The sequence below is a fragment of the Nicotiana tomentosiformis genome, chromosome 3, assembly GCF_000390325.3.
Source record: "Nicotiana tomentosiformis chromosome 3, ASM39032v3, whole genome shotgun sequence".
Lineage (NCBI taxonomy): Eukaryota > Viridiplantae > Streptophyta > Magnoliopsida > Solanales > Solanaceae > Nicotiana > Nicotiana tomentosiformis.
Window position 1 is genome coordinate 98,637,935 of NC_090814.1, and position 18,520 is coordinate 98,656,454.

At 35.6% G+C, this 18,520-nt stretch overlaps 1 protein-coding gene across 2 annotated transcripts in view; it reads right to left on the bottom strand.

The window, feature by feature from the left end:
* Positions 1–9,714, bottom strand: part of LOC104093180 (bidirectional sugar transporter SWEET12-like) — a 74,176-nt gene extending 64,462 nt beyond the window's left edge. The window contains exons 1-6 of one of the 2 annotated variants that reach the window (XM_009601182.4): positions 9,568–9,714; positions 9,167–9,203; positions 8,712–8,922; positions 8,453–8,614; positions 8,212–8,331; positions 7,624–8,119 (exon numbers count right to left, since the gene is read on the bottom strand). In XM_009601182.4, the coding sequence (XP_009599477.1) occupies positions 7,844–8,119; positions 8,212–8,331; positions 8,453–8,614; positions 8,712–8,922; positions 9,167–9,203; positions 9,568–9,610 (849 nt within the window). In that variant the 5' untranslated portion in view covers positions 9,611–9,714 and the 3' untranslated portion in view covers positions 7,624–7,843. Of the gene's footprint in view, positions 1–7,623; positions 8,120–8,211; positions 8,332–8,452; positions 8,615–8,711; positions 8,923–9,166; positions 9,204–9,567 lie in introns of those variants that run through there. The other variant, XM_070197321.1, reaches the window with a different exon arrangement.
* Between the last annotated feature and the right edge of the window lie 8,806 nt (positions 9,715–18,520).

An 18,520-nucleotide genomic window follows, 5' to 3' on the forward strand; every position in this document is an offset into this window, starting at 1 on the left:
CCTACGATTATTGTTGTACGGTTGATACCGATCTCTACTTGACCTTGGTTCACGATCAATGTCTCTTTTGGATCTATAACTAGCTCGGACGGGATAAACAGACCCGGAAGAGGCCCCAAGCTGATCATCTTCGACCCTAATTTTTGATTGATACCAGTTACGCACATCGGCCCAAGTTACAGGTGGATCTTCTACCAGATTTTGCTTCAACTGCTGCGAAGCCAATGAGCTTCGAGTATTGAGTCCTTTGGTGAAGGCCTGAACGGCCCAATCGTCTGCCATCGGCGGCAGGTCCATCCGTTCTATTTGAAACCTTGGCACGAACTCCCTGAGCATCTAGTTATCTCTTTGATTTACCTTGAAAAGGTCCAACTTCCTGGTTTCGACCTTGATGGCTCCAGCGTGCGCTTTTACAAAGGTATTTACAAGTATAGCAAATAAGTCAATAGAATTGGGGGGTAAGTTGTGATACCATATCATAGCTCCTTTTGAAAAGGTATCTCCGAACTTTTTCAGCAGGACATATTCGATCTCATCATCTTCCAAGTCGTTCCCCTTGATGACACGTGTATGAGGTCACATGTTTATTTGGATCAGTTGTTCTATTGTACTTAGGAATTTCGGGCATGCGAAATTTCTTTGGGATCGGCTTCGGAGCTGCGCTCGGAGGAAAATATTTTTGACCAAACTTTTTGGAATCTAGGCCTTTCAGTATCGGTGGTGCTCCCGGGATTTGGTCGATTATGGAGTTGTAGGTCTCCACCTTCTTGTCGTTGGCTTTGAATTTCTTTTCTCCCGTTTCTACCAGTTTTGTCAATTTCTCGAGCATCTTTATTATCTTAGGGTTGGTCCGGAGTTCAGCTTCACTTGGCCTATTTGTGGCTGGTTCATTTCTGCGAGTATTTTTCCAGAATGGTTCGGGCTCAACTCTACTGGGAGCGCGGCTTTGGTTGTGCAATTGGGCTATCGCTTCCTGCTGAGCATTTAACATTTTGAAGATCACCCACAAATTGATCCCATCTCCTTTACCGTCATGTGTATTTTGGGTTGCCGATCGAACTCTCCCCGCGGATGTTGTTCTCAGGATCGGTAGGCAAATTCGTGTTAATGGACACATGTGAGTTGGCGTCGATCGGGTTCGCGATCGAAATTTCGTTGGGATCGGCACGGGGTACCTCGTTACCGGGTACCATATTGTTGTTCTCGCCATGGTGGCCAGACTCAGCATCCATGTTTAGAGGGGCAGATCGAGAGTTCGACATTTTAAACTTTGACATGAAATCAAAGACACTTCAAAGAACAAGTGTGAAGTAGGGTGTGTTATGGAAATTTGTATTAAATTGCCACTATTACCCTTAAACCCACGGTGGACGCCAAACTATTTATCCTCAAAATCAGATAACAATCAAATTTGTAAGTGGTTTTAAGGATATGCAGATTAATTTGATACAAATGATAAATTGAGTTAAAATGGACAAGTAAAGATACAATAAATTCAAACCACGCGAGGAGAATGATTCCAGCCTTAGTGAAACATTCACCCTCGATCGGGGCTCACAATAGATAATATTGATGAATGAGAGAAAAATCTTACAATCACAGTGAAAATAGTAGTATATTACTTTGGAATGCGTGTTACCATGTGTCTAATGAATTATCAGACCATTTTTATATAGTAGGTGAATCTTACTCTAAGTACAATTCCATAAAAGGTAAAAAAAATCTTCTGTTTAACTTATTTTCGGTTCTTCATCGATACGTACCGAGATCCACACCGTGATATCCGGCCGGTCGTGGATATTACCACCTTCTGTTGATCGTGCTTGATTGCCCGACAATGTTCTCCGAAATCTTTCAGGATTTGGATCGATCTCGAATCATAACCCCGATATTCTCGAGGGCAGGCATCGTGCCCCGGATTCTGACTCGATTAGACTTTTTCTTCGATTCGGATCCTTGGCAATCATATCTCGAGCTCGTTTTATCGTATTGGAGACCGGAGTGTATCATAAGCTCGGTTTTACCCGTATACACATATTTTTTTGCAAATAGCTTTTTTTATATTATGAATTGTTAGCTATTGTGACTTATCTTATTTTTATGTAGTCAAAATATATGCGTAACTTTTATTTCAAAAATTTAATAATTCTATGTGCAAATTGACACTAAAAGTTAGTCACTTTGCCTCTGGTACGGAAAGGTTTATGTAAACTGGCACTGGGGAATATTAACGAGAGATTCTCCTTTGATAGATCTTGCTCGACAAGAATCCAAATGAGTTGGCATAAATGGTACCAAATGAATAAAAATGAAAACTCAAAGTCTTGACTCTTAAAACTATCCGTACAAGTACCCTTCTCCCTTCTAAGGCACTAATAGCTAGGGAGTGGTAAAGGGGTGGAAAGACATCACATGCATTCCTTATGTCATCCAATAACCTTTTCTCATAAAAAAAGTTTAAAATATTTTTTTTGTTTGGGTTTACTCAAGTTGGTATTTGGTACTCGTATTAGAATTCGACTATATTCGGATTCACATCGTGTAAGGCCCATTAGGAGGGAAACGCTCCCTAACAAGATATTTTCTATACCCAAAGTTCGAATCCGAGACAACTGATCAAAAGTGAAGAGATCATATTCATCCCACCCCAACCAATTTTGATAAAGTTAAAAATGTTACCAATGAGTACTAAGTATTAAAGAAGTAGAAGAAGAATCTCCAATGGTCAAGGAATGGTTCATTTCACAAGCCTGGCCATTCTTTCATTCTTTTGCAGATCGCACTTTTTATTTTTTAAATAAGTTTACCAGTGGAACCTGGGTTGAATTGATCATAAGAGGGGTACAATCGAGTAGGGTGTACAGATCGCACTTTTTATGTGAAATAAAATGTAAGATTGTGCACTAATGTGAAGAGTAAAACTAGACCGCTACTTCGATAAAACAACATTAAATTAAGTTACTTTTGTTTCATAGCTTAGTATGTAGTGGCATAGATTCTCCTACTTTTCAATACTATAAAATAAAAATTCACTTCTTAATTTTATAAGTTACTTTTTCAGTTAGACCAATATAATCATGGATGGCACTTCGTGCGAATTTAATGCTCGGCTGTAGTCTGCTCTCTGCACCTTGTCCGTGGATCTTTTTGTTTGTCCTTTTGGTTATATAAAATGATTTCATATTCTAACTTACCATTTGAATAAAACAATTGATCTTAATATACTTGTGTTATTATTATTAATCTCTGTGAATTTGGTGTTTCTAACTCCGCTCCAAGCTCCTCCCATGGAGGAAATGAGCTTGTGCAGAAATGGGAACCAGAGGTGATGGAGCAGAGAGAGAGATCTGTTAGAGCATTCGAGAAGAGAATGAAAAATGATCTTCTTACTTCATAATGAGCTTACAATATATATATATATATATATATATATATATATATATATATATATATATATATATATATACTGTGCTAATTTAATCAACCGACCTAACCTACAGCTGTCACCCAAACTGTCATAGCCTACTAACCTCTACGGTTAACTCCCTTAACCACAGTTAAGTCCTAACCACTAACTATTCCAACAATCTCCTACGAAATGGTTATATAACTAAAATAATATTCTATGATGGAGTACAAAACCAAATCTTCCATTCATATGTATTCCATTGTTTAGAACTAAACTAGTACGTACTCTGTCTCAATTCATGTGATATAGTTGGAATTATAGCTGTCCAACGGGACAAGACGATATTTAGTCGGGACGGTGGCGGGACGGGACAAACGGGACTAAATGGTAGGTTCATCCCGTCCCGCTAACAAACGGGACGAGACGGGACGGACGGTAGGCCCATCCCGTCCCGCTAACAAACGGGACGAGACGGGACGAAACGGGTTCGCGGGCCTTAAGTGCCGATTTAAAAAAAAAATTATTTAAGCATTGAGTTTGGAAACCGCTATTCTTTTGACAATGACTAAGTTATTAAAGTTTGCAACATCTAGTTTTTTGAGTTATTTAATAAACATAAAATTTAAACGAAAATTAGAAAATTAAGTAAAGAATTATAAAATATTAAAACAAAAGACTTGTAATGAAATATTCTAGTATTTATAAATTTATAATAAAGTTATAATTTATTTAATATAATTTCAAGCCATTAAGTAGCTAAGTAAGAGTGTAAGACAATTCATAAAAACAATTCAACGCTTAAAATCTTTTATTTTATTAATAGAACTTTCAAATCTCACATACAAATATAATTCTTTTGAATAGCACCTAATCTACGCAGCCACCTTCTAGGAAAGGTTCTTTTTAAACTAGGCCTCTTAGTAACCAATTACAAATTATCATACTAATATTTATAAGCTCCTATATAACTTCGTTGTAACTTATCTATAATTTCTCTCGGACATTATTCTGGAATTAGCAATGTTGATTGATGTTCCATGAGTTCCATGCCGTCATAGCTCCAGATGCTAAGTATCTCATTGTATTCTTCTTTTTCCCTAGTTTCACCACTTGTTGTTTCCATAGTTTTATATTTATCAAACATTGATCTAACATAAGAATATATGTTAGCTTGACAGTCTTCGAGAGATGGTTGTTCATTTTCTTGAATTATTAAATTCTCATAAATTTTACGAACAAGTCCATTTGCACCTCTTAATTTTAAAGATATGTTAAGTATAGTAGAAATTACATAAACTTGGGGAATAGGGAAAAAATATTTTTTAAATTTTGCAATCATTTCATTAATGGCCGGTGCATAAGTTGGATTAATTTTGCAATTATTTCATTAAGCTAGTTGCTGCAGTTGTGTTAGCACTTAGCAGAAGTATTATCTAAGGTGATAGTTAAAACTTTATCAATGAGTCCATAAAAATCAACAATTTGTAGAATAATAGTTGCAATATATGCTCCACTGTGTTTTGAATCAACAAATTTATAACCAATAATACGTTTTTGCATGTTCTAGTGATGATCAACCCAATGATATGTAACAGTTAAATAATCACAACCATTAGGACTACGACCTATATCAGATGTGATAGACACTTTACAATCTAAGTGAAACAATACACAACGAATATACTGAAAATATTCGGTTTGAAGTTTAAAAACATCATTTCTAACCGTGGTCTTAGGAAAACCTTGAAAAGAAGGATTACAAGTTTCTTGTATATAATGCACAAAAAAAAAATAGGACGCGGGACAGGCGGGACGGGACAGGATAGGACGGGACAGGCGGGACAGGACAAACGGGACGAAATGGCCATCCCGTCCCATCCCGTGTCCCGTTTAACATGGGCCCATCCCGTTTGAATTAAGTGGGACGGGACGGGACGGCCCGTCCCGTTGGACAACCTTAGTTGGAATTGTGAGAATCAAACTTTTTTATTTTGATCACGAATTCAGACATAGATCCTTAAATTTTTTGAGATCTGAAAACTACATAAAAAGTATTATAAGTAACAATTCAAAATATTTAAAAGCATATGAAAAAGATACAGTAAAAAAAGCTTGTTTGACTCTTAAAATGTGATATTCATCGCATAATTGGGACAAAAAGAGCAGTGTTTTAAAATGCGTGGACGTAAGGCGAGGCGTTTTACATATGCCTCAGCGGGGCGTAAGCCCCGAGGCGCGGGGCGTAAGCCCAATATATATTTAATTTTTAATATTTTATAAAATAATATAATGACAATAAATATTTATAAACAGATAAAATTGCATAAAAATTGAAGAAAACTATATATATGTGTGCTCCATCCCCACAAAAAACTAATCAAAATAATATATTATACGTTACTTACAAGCACAAGTAATTTGAGTCTAAAAGAATAAAGTTTTCTTTATGGAGGAACAAAAAGGATGATTAACCTGCAATTTGAACTTTGAATTTGCTGCTATGAAGAAGAATGTAGTTCTCTTTGTATTTGTAAAAAAAATTAAATATTCGTTGCTTTTGGGAGATATTAGCAGACTAGCAGACAAGATAAAAATTTGGAAAAATCATGAATTAGGGCTTAAATCAATAAAAAAAGGTGTTTACTTTTAAATTTAATACTTTTGAGTTCCTTTTTAAACCTTTTGAGTAATTACTAAACTGACTTTTGAGAATTTGGGTATTATATGAAGGATTAATTCAATAAATTTTATTTTAATTTGAAAAAGTCTATGGGGCTTATTCCTTACTAAAAAAATGCGCCTCGAACGCCCGGGCGTACGCCTCTTGAGACTTTCGCCCCACACTATCGCCCCGGGGCGTTTTTGGTATGCCTCGCCCCGGAGCTCGCCCCGAAAATACCTTTTAAAACAGAGAAAAAGAGTATAACACAGTAATAGGAAACTTCTGTGATTCTTCCCCAGTACCCATAATAGTTTGGTTGCTTTTTGGTCATAGCAATAGGAAACTCATGAGCTTTTGTCTGGTAGAGTACTCTACCTATATTGAACTTACTTTGATGCAGTAGTGGACTAGCTATAATTTGTGTACGAACCCAAAAAAATGAGGAAGAATCTTTGCACTATTGTCCGAACTAGGTTTGCTCTCGTCCATTATGATTGATGTTTTTCTAGCAATAAATACTACTCCACTACTAGTATAAAGTTAACAATGATTGTACTAATTCTATATGGAAAATTTTGTATTTAAAGAGTTAAGTTTTAGCTCTAAGATAGTTAAAAAAGAATGAAAATTTCAAAATAGTTACTCTATATATTTTAATTTATGTGTTTTACTTTTCTTTTTAGTTTGTATCTAACATCTCATATGCCATTTTTAAGATTACAATACAACATTAATTCATAGGACATTTTGGTACATTATAACTTTAATTTAAGACCACAAGATTCAAAAGTTTTCTTTCTTTCTTAAATTATAAGCACAATCAAACTAAAACACATAAAATAAAACATTGTAACTATTAATTAAGAAGAAAAAAGCATATTCCTTAGCACCCTCCCAAATTCGATTGCAAGATTTACATGTTAATTGAAATCCTTTTTCTTTCCTTTCTTCTCTTGGAAGAAAATCTTAAGAGTGAATTCTAAATAGAGGACTCAACAAATTGCAGTAGGTGGTGACTGTGTTCTTTTAATTCAAAAGATTAACTCTCCAACGACATAGGTGATGACTTTGTTCTTTGATTTCTTATGGAAGGGTAACATTATAGATTTAAGTAAATAAGTTGACAGATTAAGTTAAGAATTATAGACTACTAATGCAATTTAATTGGATATAGCAAGTTGTTAATTATTATGAATGAAAATAGTCAATACACTGGAGTCATGTTGGGAAGTCAGCAAATTATGTATGAACATTAGAGGTTCTATGAGTAGAATTAGCCCCATAACTAAGTGGCTAAACTCACTTAATGGGATTTTGGCAGTCAATAATTGGGCTTAAAGACGTGTATCGCAATTCTTATAGGCCCATATTGGTGTAATTCTGTTTTTACAATTAAGGGTTAGTTTTCATACTCTTTTCGTCCCAATTTATGTGAAGGTATTTAATTGGATGCAGAGTTTTTAAAAAAAAGAAAAAAAAAAGAGATGTAGGAAGTCCTTTGAATGCTGTAATATTATTAAGAAAGGAAAGAAAGCATGAAAGTTGAACAAACTGTCCAAAGATTAATGAAGATTGATTTAATGGAGAAATGTTACACAAATCAAACTTAATTATGACACAACATATACCCAATTCCCATCAAATTCGATCCTATGATGGGAAGCAGTACTAGAGGCGAACTCAGAATATCAATTAATACAGTGGACATTTTAATTTGTTGACATAATAATACAGATGGTGCATGTAAATTAAACTTAAAGGTTCACAAAGTCTTAGGCCTGCACAGTTTGCAGCTTGGGCAGCTTCTCTTCTTTAGCTGCTGCACATGCATTTTCATGCAAACTTGAAACCAATTTACCAAGTTTCAGAATGTCAATTTTATGTTCTTCAGTTAGTTCTGGAAGCTTCTTGTTATCATCCAAGATTATGACATGATTTTGTAGCTCGGGAAGATTCTGCTCCTTAAGGATGTGCTTCTCTTTCTTGTTGTATATTACATAGAGCACAATTTGAAGAATACCAAAGATTAATCCTAATATGTTTGGAGCCTATATAAAACATAAAAAAGAAAGAACGTAAGAACACAAATGCAAGTAATTAAAGAAGTGGTATATATGATGAGCTTGAAAATAGAACTTACAGCAATGTTAATGTCTTTAAGTAGAAGACCGTAGAAGAACCACATTACAGCACTTAATGTGAGAAATACTGATAGGAGTAATGGCATGAATTCCACACTCTTTGTTTTTATTACTTTTCTCTGCATGAAATGATCAACCAAAATGAGCGCAATCTTCGTGTAAAGAATTTTCACACTCTGTTATAAGTGTATATACGTTAAATCAATAAAAATGAGATTCTGAACTAATTTTCAAGCTTACCACTATACATAATGGTGCTACAAACACGCATAAGGAAAAAACAAGGCAAACCCATCCAACCACTTGCCCACGAGCGACACCTTTGAATAGAAACTGAGCAATGAGGATAATTGCACCAAATCCAGCAACCACTGTTAAAAGAAGCATCTTCACTGTTTGGACCTGCATTTATAAGAGTGACAAATTATTCCTTTTCTTTCTTCATAGTAAGAGGGAAATAATTAAAGAAAGAGAAAAAAATAACTCTTGAAAAAGTTACCCTGGCTTTCTTTGGTGCGTAGAAAAGGTAAAAGCCAACGTAGATAGTTTCAATGAAGACCCCAAAGGAGTTTATAGTGATGAGAAGGGTTGTGTTGGTCTTGAGAAATGCATAGTATATCCAAAGCATGGAACTGAATAGAGCAATCACATACGGAATTGATTGATAGCCTTCTGTTGATTTCTTCTTGTAAATTTTATAAAATGTAGGGCTACAAGTGAATAAGTATGCAATTACTCAAATGACTATAGTAATAATAGACAGAATTTGAATACCCATTGCCAGTGGGTTATTCAAAGATATTAAAAATCTATTTTTAATCAATAATAAGTAATATTTTAAATTATACGATAATATAATTTTGGAGCTAAAGGCCAAACTTTGGGCCAACATAGTCTAGAGCAAACACATCGTATAAAATAAAGTAAAACGAATACGGGCAACAGCTAACTTACAGTGGAGAGAGAAAAACTATAAACGAGACAATATTTCCTGCAAGATTGAAAACTCAAGGGGTCAACAAAGAAATTCTTCGTAAAATAATGATTAATTGGAAGAGATAAAATGCCCATAAAGGTCCATGCAATGATAAACTGTGTACGCTAATGATTGAGGATACGCCAGTACGATGAAATGATTAATTGACACTTCCACTAAGATATTGTATGGATTTGTCTATAAGTTAAGTCATAATATAATTGTTATTGGCCCACTATTGACCAATATTTATTTCCTGGCTATTACTGTAGAAATTAAAGGAAGAAAGAATAAGACGCGAGAATGACCATATATATATCTACCGTAAGATCCTACAAAGTTAACACGGATACTAAAGGAACAAGAAAACGTGATTTACCAAGGACACCAAAAGCAAATGCCCAGTGGCCAGAAATAGCCATCTTTGTTTTTCTCCAAAAATGGAAATTCCTCTCTTAATTTGATAATCTCTCACTCACAAACAATTGCAAGACTTGCTAGTTTTGATTGACAATGAAATGAAGAGTGCTCAGTTCACATATTTATATAGCAACTCTAGAAGTATACAATATTAGTGGATATCTTCTTAGAGTTCTCCATTTTGTATGTATTTTTTTTCAGTTAGTGCTCTATTTGGTTTAATTCAATTTCTATGTACAAAACAAAGCACCTTTTGATCAGCTAACCTTTTAGTGTATGTTGGGTTCGATATCAAAAGGATCCCATATTGCCCTTTTCTTGTGTCATTGTCCTATCCATTATGCACTAAATCTTCCAACTCAAGCACTAGAATTTTGAAAGGGGTTTAATTTGTTTCTCATTTATTTTGTATACTAATGTGCTCCTAATCAGCAAAAAATCAATCAACAAATGATGGAGGTACCTATGAATGTTTGCCATTGGCATCAATAATAGATGCATTCTGGCTCCAATACTGGTATTGAGAATATCTATTTGGCTAAGTGGCTGATGTATGTCAACCGGATATGCTCTGCTGTTGTAGGCTTATCTCGTCTTGGTGGGTTTGTGTCATTTACCTATCTGTATCTGTATAATGAAATGAAATTGTGCCAATTTATTCTTGCCACCAATTTTAGATGATAATGTTAGTGATGTAACACCCTTTTTACCCCTAAAAGATATGTGTTATGAATTATTATGGGTTAAAAGAGTTTTCCCATTTGAAGTGATAAATTTGAGTAGGGATTATTTTATTTTACAGAGTCGCCACTTGGAATAGATTTTTGGGTGTTCCATGTCACATTTTATTTGAATCCCTAGTCAAAGGAAGGTTTGACTATATTATTATTGGTTTGCAAAAACGAAATCCGAGTAAGGAATTTTGTTGATCAGGGAGAAGGTGCAAGGCATTCCTCGAGTCCCGTAGTTCTAGCACAGTCGCTTTATTGACTACAACTCGGCTTGGATTAATTTTGTACAAACCATGATTTATTGGTTCTTATGTTTTACCTATGACCGCTTTTATTGCTTGATTATATATATGAAAATTATCTTGAAATAAGACACGCGTACGTGTACTCATTTTTGTTTGGCGTGTCAAGAATCATGTCACGCGTACATGTACACAATCAATAACACATTTGTTATTATTCGAAGTTGATTGGTCAAGTCACGTGAATACGTGACCGCGCACTTGTATTTAGGTTTACGTATCACAACTATGCCACGGGAACCGAACACATAGCCATGATATTTAATTATTTAAAGCGTGCCTAAAGAAACTAGCGCACTTGAATCATTTATCTAAACTAATTTGAATTTACTGTAAGGCCAAGAGTTTATGGATAGGAAGTTATTTGGAAGTTGGGAAATATTTTAGCTATTTAAAGTATTTGACAAGTTATCCATACTTAGAAATATTTACAACTTACTACTCTATCTTTAAAATTTGGAGACATTTATCTATTATGGAAGAATGGGCTAATTATTAATCTAGTGACTAAAATTATTGGACCTCATAGATTTAAACTCAATCCAACCCATGGCTAATTCTTTCTTTCCTATTAAATATCGTAGCTCATTTCTAGTTCACTTACTTGAACTCTAACGCATGACCCATTAATATGGCAAGATCTTCATTCTTAATTCTAAATAGCAAATCTCATTAAGATAAAATCCTATTCAAATAATCTGTTGACAAATAGCTTGAAACATGTAAAAGAAACTACAACATGACATTGTGTATAAATAAAACAGCACAAAAAATTATCACATGAACCTCTATAAGAACATCACACAAACAATGAAATAATTAACAAATGGAGGATAAGTAATGAACCTTTAAGCAAATATTTCCTTCAGAAATTGATTAATGCAAGAAAATTTCTGAGCCAAACACCAACCTAAGGTCAAATCGGTAAACGAGCAGAAAATCTAGCGATGAACCTTCTAAAATTTGAGCCCGGACTGAAACTCAATTGTACTTCGTGAAGCTGCTGGTTTTTGGCGTAAGAGAGGTGACCACCAATAAAGCTTCACATGGTATTTTTAGGCTTTAATTTGAGGCATTTTTGGGTCTTAAACAGGGTGATGAATTGCTGGATATTTCGAAAGAAATAAGAAGAAAGGATGAAACGAGTAGAAATTCCCTTAGCGCAAAAGAACCTCCCCCCTCCCTCCCCCTCCCCCCTTCCTTCCATTTTTTCCTTCTATTTATAGAAAACATTTCGAAATTTTTTAGATTTCTTTTTTATTTTTTATTTTAAAAAAAATAATTCTCACTTCCTATTTTTACCTTTTTTTTAAAAATAAATATTCCCCATCTTTTTTTACTTTTATTTTTTTTATTTTCCACTTTCTTTACTTTTCTTTTATTTCTACTTTCTTTACTTTTTTTTAAATTCCCACTTACGTTTACTTTTCTTTTTTATTTTCGTCTTTCTTTTACTTTTTTTTTTATTTCCCACATTCCTTTACTTATATTTTTTTTCCCACTTTCTTTTACTTTTTTTTAAAAAAATTTCCACCTTTCTTTACTTTTATTTTTTAATTCCTTACTTTTTCTTTTCCTCTTTTTTTATTCCCATCCAAAATTTAAAAACAATTTTTAATTTTTTGTTTTATTTTTTATTTTAAAATAAAGATAAAAATAAAAATAATATTCATAGTAATAATTGACTTTTTAAATTATTTTTAATTTTTACTATATAAAAAATGTGTAACAAAGCTAAAAATCGTAGATTAAACACCTAAATTCGTATTTGTTTTTGTTAGAGCTACTTAATTTGTAACGACTCGACCGGTCATTTTGAGCATTTGTATTCCGTTTAGCTGTTTGAAGTCTTGAGTAGCTCCATATGAAGTATTATGACTTGTTTGAATTGTTGGTTTTGGTGTTCAAATAATTCAGGATCGATTCGGAAGAGGGATTCTCATGTTAGAAGCTTTGAGTTTGAAGAGTTGACCAAGTTTGACTATTGTGTATTTAATCTTGGATCAAAGTTTTGATAGTTCTGTTAGGTTCGGACGGTGATTTTGGACTTAGGCGTATGCCCGGATATGCAATTGAATATTTCTAGAAGGGTTCGACACTAATTGACAAAGTTGAAAATTTAAAGGTTTAGAATATTCAAGTTTGAAAGGGAGTTGAGTTTGATGATATTGGTTTTTGTGGTTCAGCGAATTGGAATAGATTCTTTATGTCATTTGGGACTTGTGTGCAAAATTTGAGTTCATTCCGACTTGATTTGATATGTTTCGGCACGAGTCTTGGAAGCTAAAAGTTCAAAAGTTCATTAAGTTCGATTTGAGATGTGATTCATGGTTTTGATGTTGTTATGCATGATTTGAGGCTTTTAATAGGTTCGTATCATGTTATGAGAATTGTTGGTATGTTCGGACGGGGTCCTGAGGGGCTTGGGTAATGTCGGACGGGGTCCTGAGGGGCCTGGGTAATGTCGGACGGGTTTCAGACCATTTTGGTCCATGTTGTTATTGCTAGTTTCTGCTGATGTCTGGTGCACCAAACATTCTTCGCAATCGCGAAGATAGGGATGCGATCGCGTAAGGGGGAAATTGGAGTTGAGTAGTTCGTATTCGCGTTCGCGAATACTAGTCCGTGTTCTTATAGGTTGCTTCAGATTGAGCATCGCGTTCGCACAGGTGTGTACGGGTTTAGACGATTGCGAAGGTATTTTCGCGATCGTGATTCATTAATTCATCCAGTGATTATAACTACTTTATTTTTGGGAGTTTCGGCCATTGTAACATAGTTGGAGCTATGGAGCTCGGATTTAGACGATCTTTTAAGCGATTTTCACGATATGGACTGGGGTAAGTGTTCTACACTCGGTTTTTTATTATATTTCGTAAATATATCTTTGTTTTTGATAATTGGATTCTAAATTTTAAAGAGAATTGTTTTTTTTTTGGGGACGGGGGGGGGAGGGGTTATAATATTTCATAAGGTGAATTTTCGAGTTTTGAACATCGATTTTAGAGTCGGATTTGGGTGAAATTAGTATGGTTTGACTCGTAATTGAATGGGTTATCGGATTTTGTAAGTTTTGTCGGGTCCTGATATGTGGGACCAAGTTTAACTCTTTGGTTGACTTCGAGTAAATGCGTCAAGATTTGACCTTTATCGATTGGGTTTGATCCCTATGGCATTAATTGATGGTTTTGAGTTATTTTGGCTAGTTTCGAGCCGTTCGGAGGATGACTTGAACGGGATGGCGCTTCTACGTGTATTTATTTGGCTTGTTTGAGGTAAGTGTCTTGCCTAAATTTATTGGAAAATGTTTCCTACTAATTGCTATTTTTTGCTACATGCGGGGGTGATGCATATATGAGGTGACGAACGTATATACATGTGCCAGCGTTAATCATGCTCGGGGGTAAATTATACGATTAATTATCCCTTGTAGAATTTCGTGACCTTATTGTTTCATGTCTTACTTGACTTCTAGATTACCAAGAATATGAAATTAAATGCTAGAATCCAAGATTTAGCTTATTATGACTTGATTAAAATTTGACGAATTTTGTGAAACCATTGATGTATTTAATTTGGTCATCACTATGCTTAACTACTAATACATCGCTACGATTGTTATTCTCGAGATATTTAATTCTATATTTGAGTTAAAGATTATTTTGAGACTTGTCGAAATACTTGAATAATAAAGTACTTGAGGTTTATTGAATTGTTATTGGCTTGAAAGCTGTGATTGATGTTCATTCGGAATATTCACTTAAATACTCTCTTTGATGTTATTCATGCTTCCTACCTAGCTTGTCATTGACATAGATATGCTTGGTGAGGAAGAGTGTAAAGCACGAAGGGTGATGTCATGCCATTGCATATACATTATCATGTGAGGAAAAGTATAAAGCACGAAGGGTTATATTGTTCTATTTTATTTATATTATCATGTGAGGATGAAGTAAAAGCACCGTGTCATTTCATTTACATTATCATGTGAGGAAGAGAGTAAAAGCACGAAGGGTGATACCGTGTCGTTTCATTTATACTTATGTATTCTCATTTACATTATCATGTGAGGATGAGGGTAAAAACATGAAGGGTTATGCCGTGCCATTTCATTTATATTATTCATGTTTTTATATTATCATGCGTTCATAGAACGAAGGGTGTTTCAGTGCAGGCGAGGACGGGGGTGTCACGACCCAATTTCCTCTTCGTATGACATCGTGACAGTACCTAATCTCTACAACTAGGTAAGCCTAACATTTGTGGAATAATAAAATGAAAACATAAATTTAACAACTAACTGTAGCAGTAACAACATAACTGGGTACCATGCCGCCGATATGTATAATAACCAACTATTCAAAAATACACAGTAAATTTCCAAAACCTGGAACATCATGAATCACAAACTATAGAAGTAAAGTCTAGTGTCTCTATACATCAGAGTCTAACAAAAGCAAAATACAGAAGATAATTGACATGGGAAAGACTAGAAGGGGACTCTGTGGTCTGCGGATGCGGCAGATATATCTTAAAGTCTCCAAAGCTATCCCGGCTCACTGATAGCGCGGCTGATAAGGAGCACCTGGATCTGCACACGAAAAACATGTGCAGATAGTAGCATGAGTACACCACAATCGGTACCCAGTAAGTGCCAAGCCTAACCTCGGTCGAGTAGTGACGACGCCAGGTCAGGACCCTACTGGTGTAAATAATAATAAGGCGAGGCAAGAATGAAATATCATAGTAAAATAAAGACTGAAATTTGACAAGAAAGAATTAATAGAAGGTAACAGCGCATTACACAGAAATACAACAGGGGATCTCCTGAGATACCGTCTCGTAGTCCCAAACGTAAATGTGCAGTGCAGGGGGATCTCCCGGAATACCGTTCCGTAGTCCCAAGGTAAATATGCAGTACAAGGGGGATCTCCCGGAATACCGTTCTGTAGTCCCAAAGTAAATATGCAAGACAGGGGGATCTCCCGAAATACCGTTTCGTAGTCCCAAAGTAAATATGCAGTACAAGGGGGTCTCCCGGAATACCGTTCCATAGTCCCAAAAGTAAATATACAGCTCAAATAATAGAATTAACAGTTACAACACAAAATCCTACAATTTAGACAAAGTACAAGTCAAGGAAAAACAGAAAATTCACTAAACATGCTGCACGGAGTTCAGATAAGCAATTAAGGAAAGTAAACATGCTATTCTAAGCTAACAGGATACTACATATGCTGATGTAACTCAAATAAGAAGGAAACATGTTATTACTTAGCAGAAATTGGGGTTTTTATAACAATTAACCTGTGTACGTACTCGTCACCTCACGTACACGACGTTCATATATCAAAAACAGAACAAATCCTGCGTGGATTTTCCCCCACACAAAGTTAGGCAAGCCACTTACCTCGAACCAAGCTCAATCAATTGGTCACAATGCCTTTCCCATGAATATCCGACTTCAAATAGACCAAATCTAGCCAAAAGCAATTACATATCATAAATACAACTACAATAGACTCATCTAATTAATTAAATCAATACTTTAACAAAAATTTCGAAATTCGCCCTAAAAAGTTGACCCGGGACCACGTCTTGGAATCGGGTAAAAGTCACAAAATATGAACACCATTCACTCACGAGTTCACTCGTACCAAAATTATCTAATAAATCCCAATCAAAACTCAGAAATTCGGTTAGGGAACTCTTTCCCCATTTTCCCAACTTTTCAATCCAAATCCGAAATCAAATGGAGGAAATAAATATAGATTAATAAAATACAACCAAAAACGAGTTAGGAATCGTTACCCCAAAGCTCTCTCTGAAAATCCCTCAAAAAATCACCAATTCCCGAGATCCCAAGTCCAAAAATGATGAAATGAATCAAACCCTCGATTTGGCCCCTTTTCTGCCACTTAAACCGCACCTGCAGTTCATTAACCGCTTCTGCGGTACCGCTTATGCGGCTAAAGCTCTGCACCTACGTAATTTCATTAAATTATATGGCTCCGCACCTGCGCACATATATCCGCATCTGTGGATGCGCTTCTGCGCTCCATCGTCCACTTATGTGGAACTTGGCTTCCTCCCCAAATCCGCTTCTGCGATCTCTCTTCTGCAGATGCGGCTCCGCTTCTGCGCCTTACTCGTTGCACCTGCGAGCACTGGCCCTCAAGATTAAAAGCTCACCTGCGACCTTTTTTCTCGCTTCTGCGGGACCGCACCTGCGGACTTACCACCGTAGGTGCGAAAACACCAGAACCAGCAACTTCATAATATGCACAAGTCAAATTTTCCATCTGTTAAGCACCCGAAACTTACCCGAGGCCCCCGGAACCTCGACCAAACATACCAACCAATCCTAAAATACCATACGAACTTAATCGAGCCCTTAAAAGACCCCAAATGACACAAAAATCACGAATCATCCTCCAATTCAAACTTAAAGAACTTAGAATTTTCCAAATTCGACAACCGATCGATGCCGAAACCTATCAAACCACGTCCAATTGACTCCAAATTTTTCACACAAGTCATATTTAATATTACAGATATACTCCAACTTCCAGAATTTGAATCCGACCCCTATATCAGAAATTCCACTACCCGTCAAAATCTCTAAAAAATTTGACTTTTTCCATTTCAAGCCTAAATGAGCTACAAACCTCCAAAACAAAATCCGGACACGCTCCTAAGTCCAAAATCACCCAACGGAGCGAACGGAACCAACAAAAATCCATTCCAGAGTAGTCTTTATACAGTTCCGACTACGGTCAATCCTAAGACTTAAGCTTCCGTTTTAGGGACTAAGTGTCCCAAAATACTCTGAAACCAAAATAAAACCTCCCGCAAGTCACTTAAGCAGAAAAAGATATGGGAAAAATAGTAAATAGGGGATTGGGACTATTAGTATCAAAACGATCGGTCGGGTCGTTACAGGGGGACATGCATTATGTTGCAATAACCTTTCCTTATGTAAACGTTCATGCCTTTACTTGAGCTATTACTGTTTCACTTTCAAATAAGCTTCCTATCATGTTAGTTATTCATGCCTTCTATTTGTCAGCTTAAACAATTCATGCTTTCCCTCTTGTTTGTTATATTTGCACCTAAGCATTCTACCATGCTAGTTAGTGAGATACTTGGTCTGTTAGTGTTTTCCATATATACTGCCTTGTTTCTTATTGCTACATGTGTATTTTTCACTTTGTCATTACTGTTATTGGCGTTTCTTTCACCCAGATGGTACTGTTATACATATATTTGGTGAGGATGAGATAAATGTACAAAGGGTGTTGATGTGCCATTGACTTGACATCTTAATTACATTTCTCACACTATGAGAGTTATGGATATACTATCATGGTTTATTGGTTATCGCTCTAAGGAAAGGATTGGTCGAGATATTGAGAAATATTAAATCGTGACTACTTTTAGTAATCATTTACTGCTTTGCATGTTCGTTTCTTGTACTTTTTTCTGTTATGTTGTAGTGTTGGTATATTGCTAGTTTACTACCCATGTTCTATCAGTAAGTATCTTTTAACTAAAAAGCCTCATCACTACTTCAACGAGGTTATACTTCTTACTGGTACACGGGGTCGGTTGTACTCATACTACGCTTCTGCACCTTGCGTGCAGATTTTGGAGTTGGAGTCACTGTGTGTGGCGGGAGCTGGCATTGAAGATGTACCTGCATTCCGGTTACAACTTCCACTTGTCCTTGGTAGCTTTAGATTTTTCTAATCTGTTTAGCTAAATTTCAAATAGATGATATATTTATTCGTACTAGCTTTCGTAAATTCTAAGTCTTAGAAGCTCATGATTTGTACTACTAGTCCTTGGGTTATTGTATAAATATTCAGATAATTCTTCA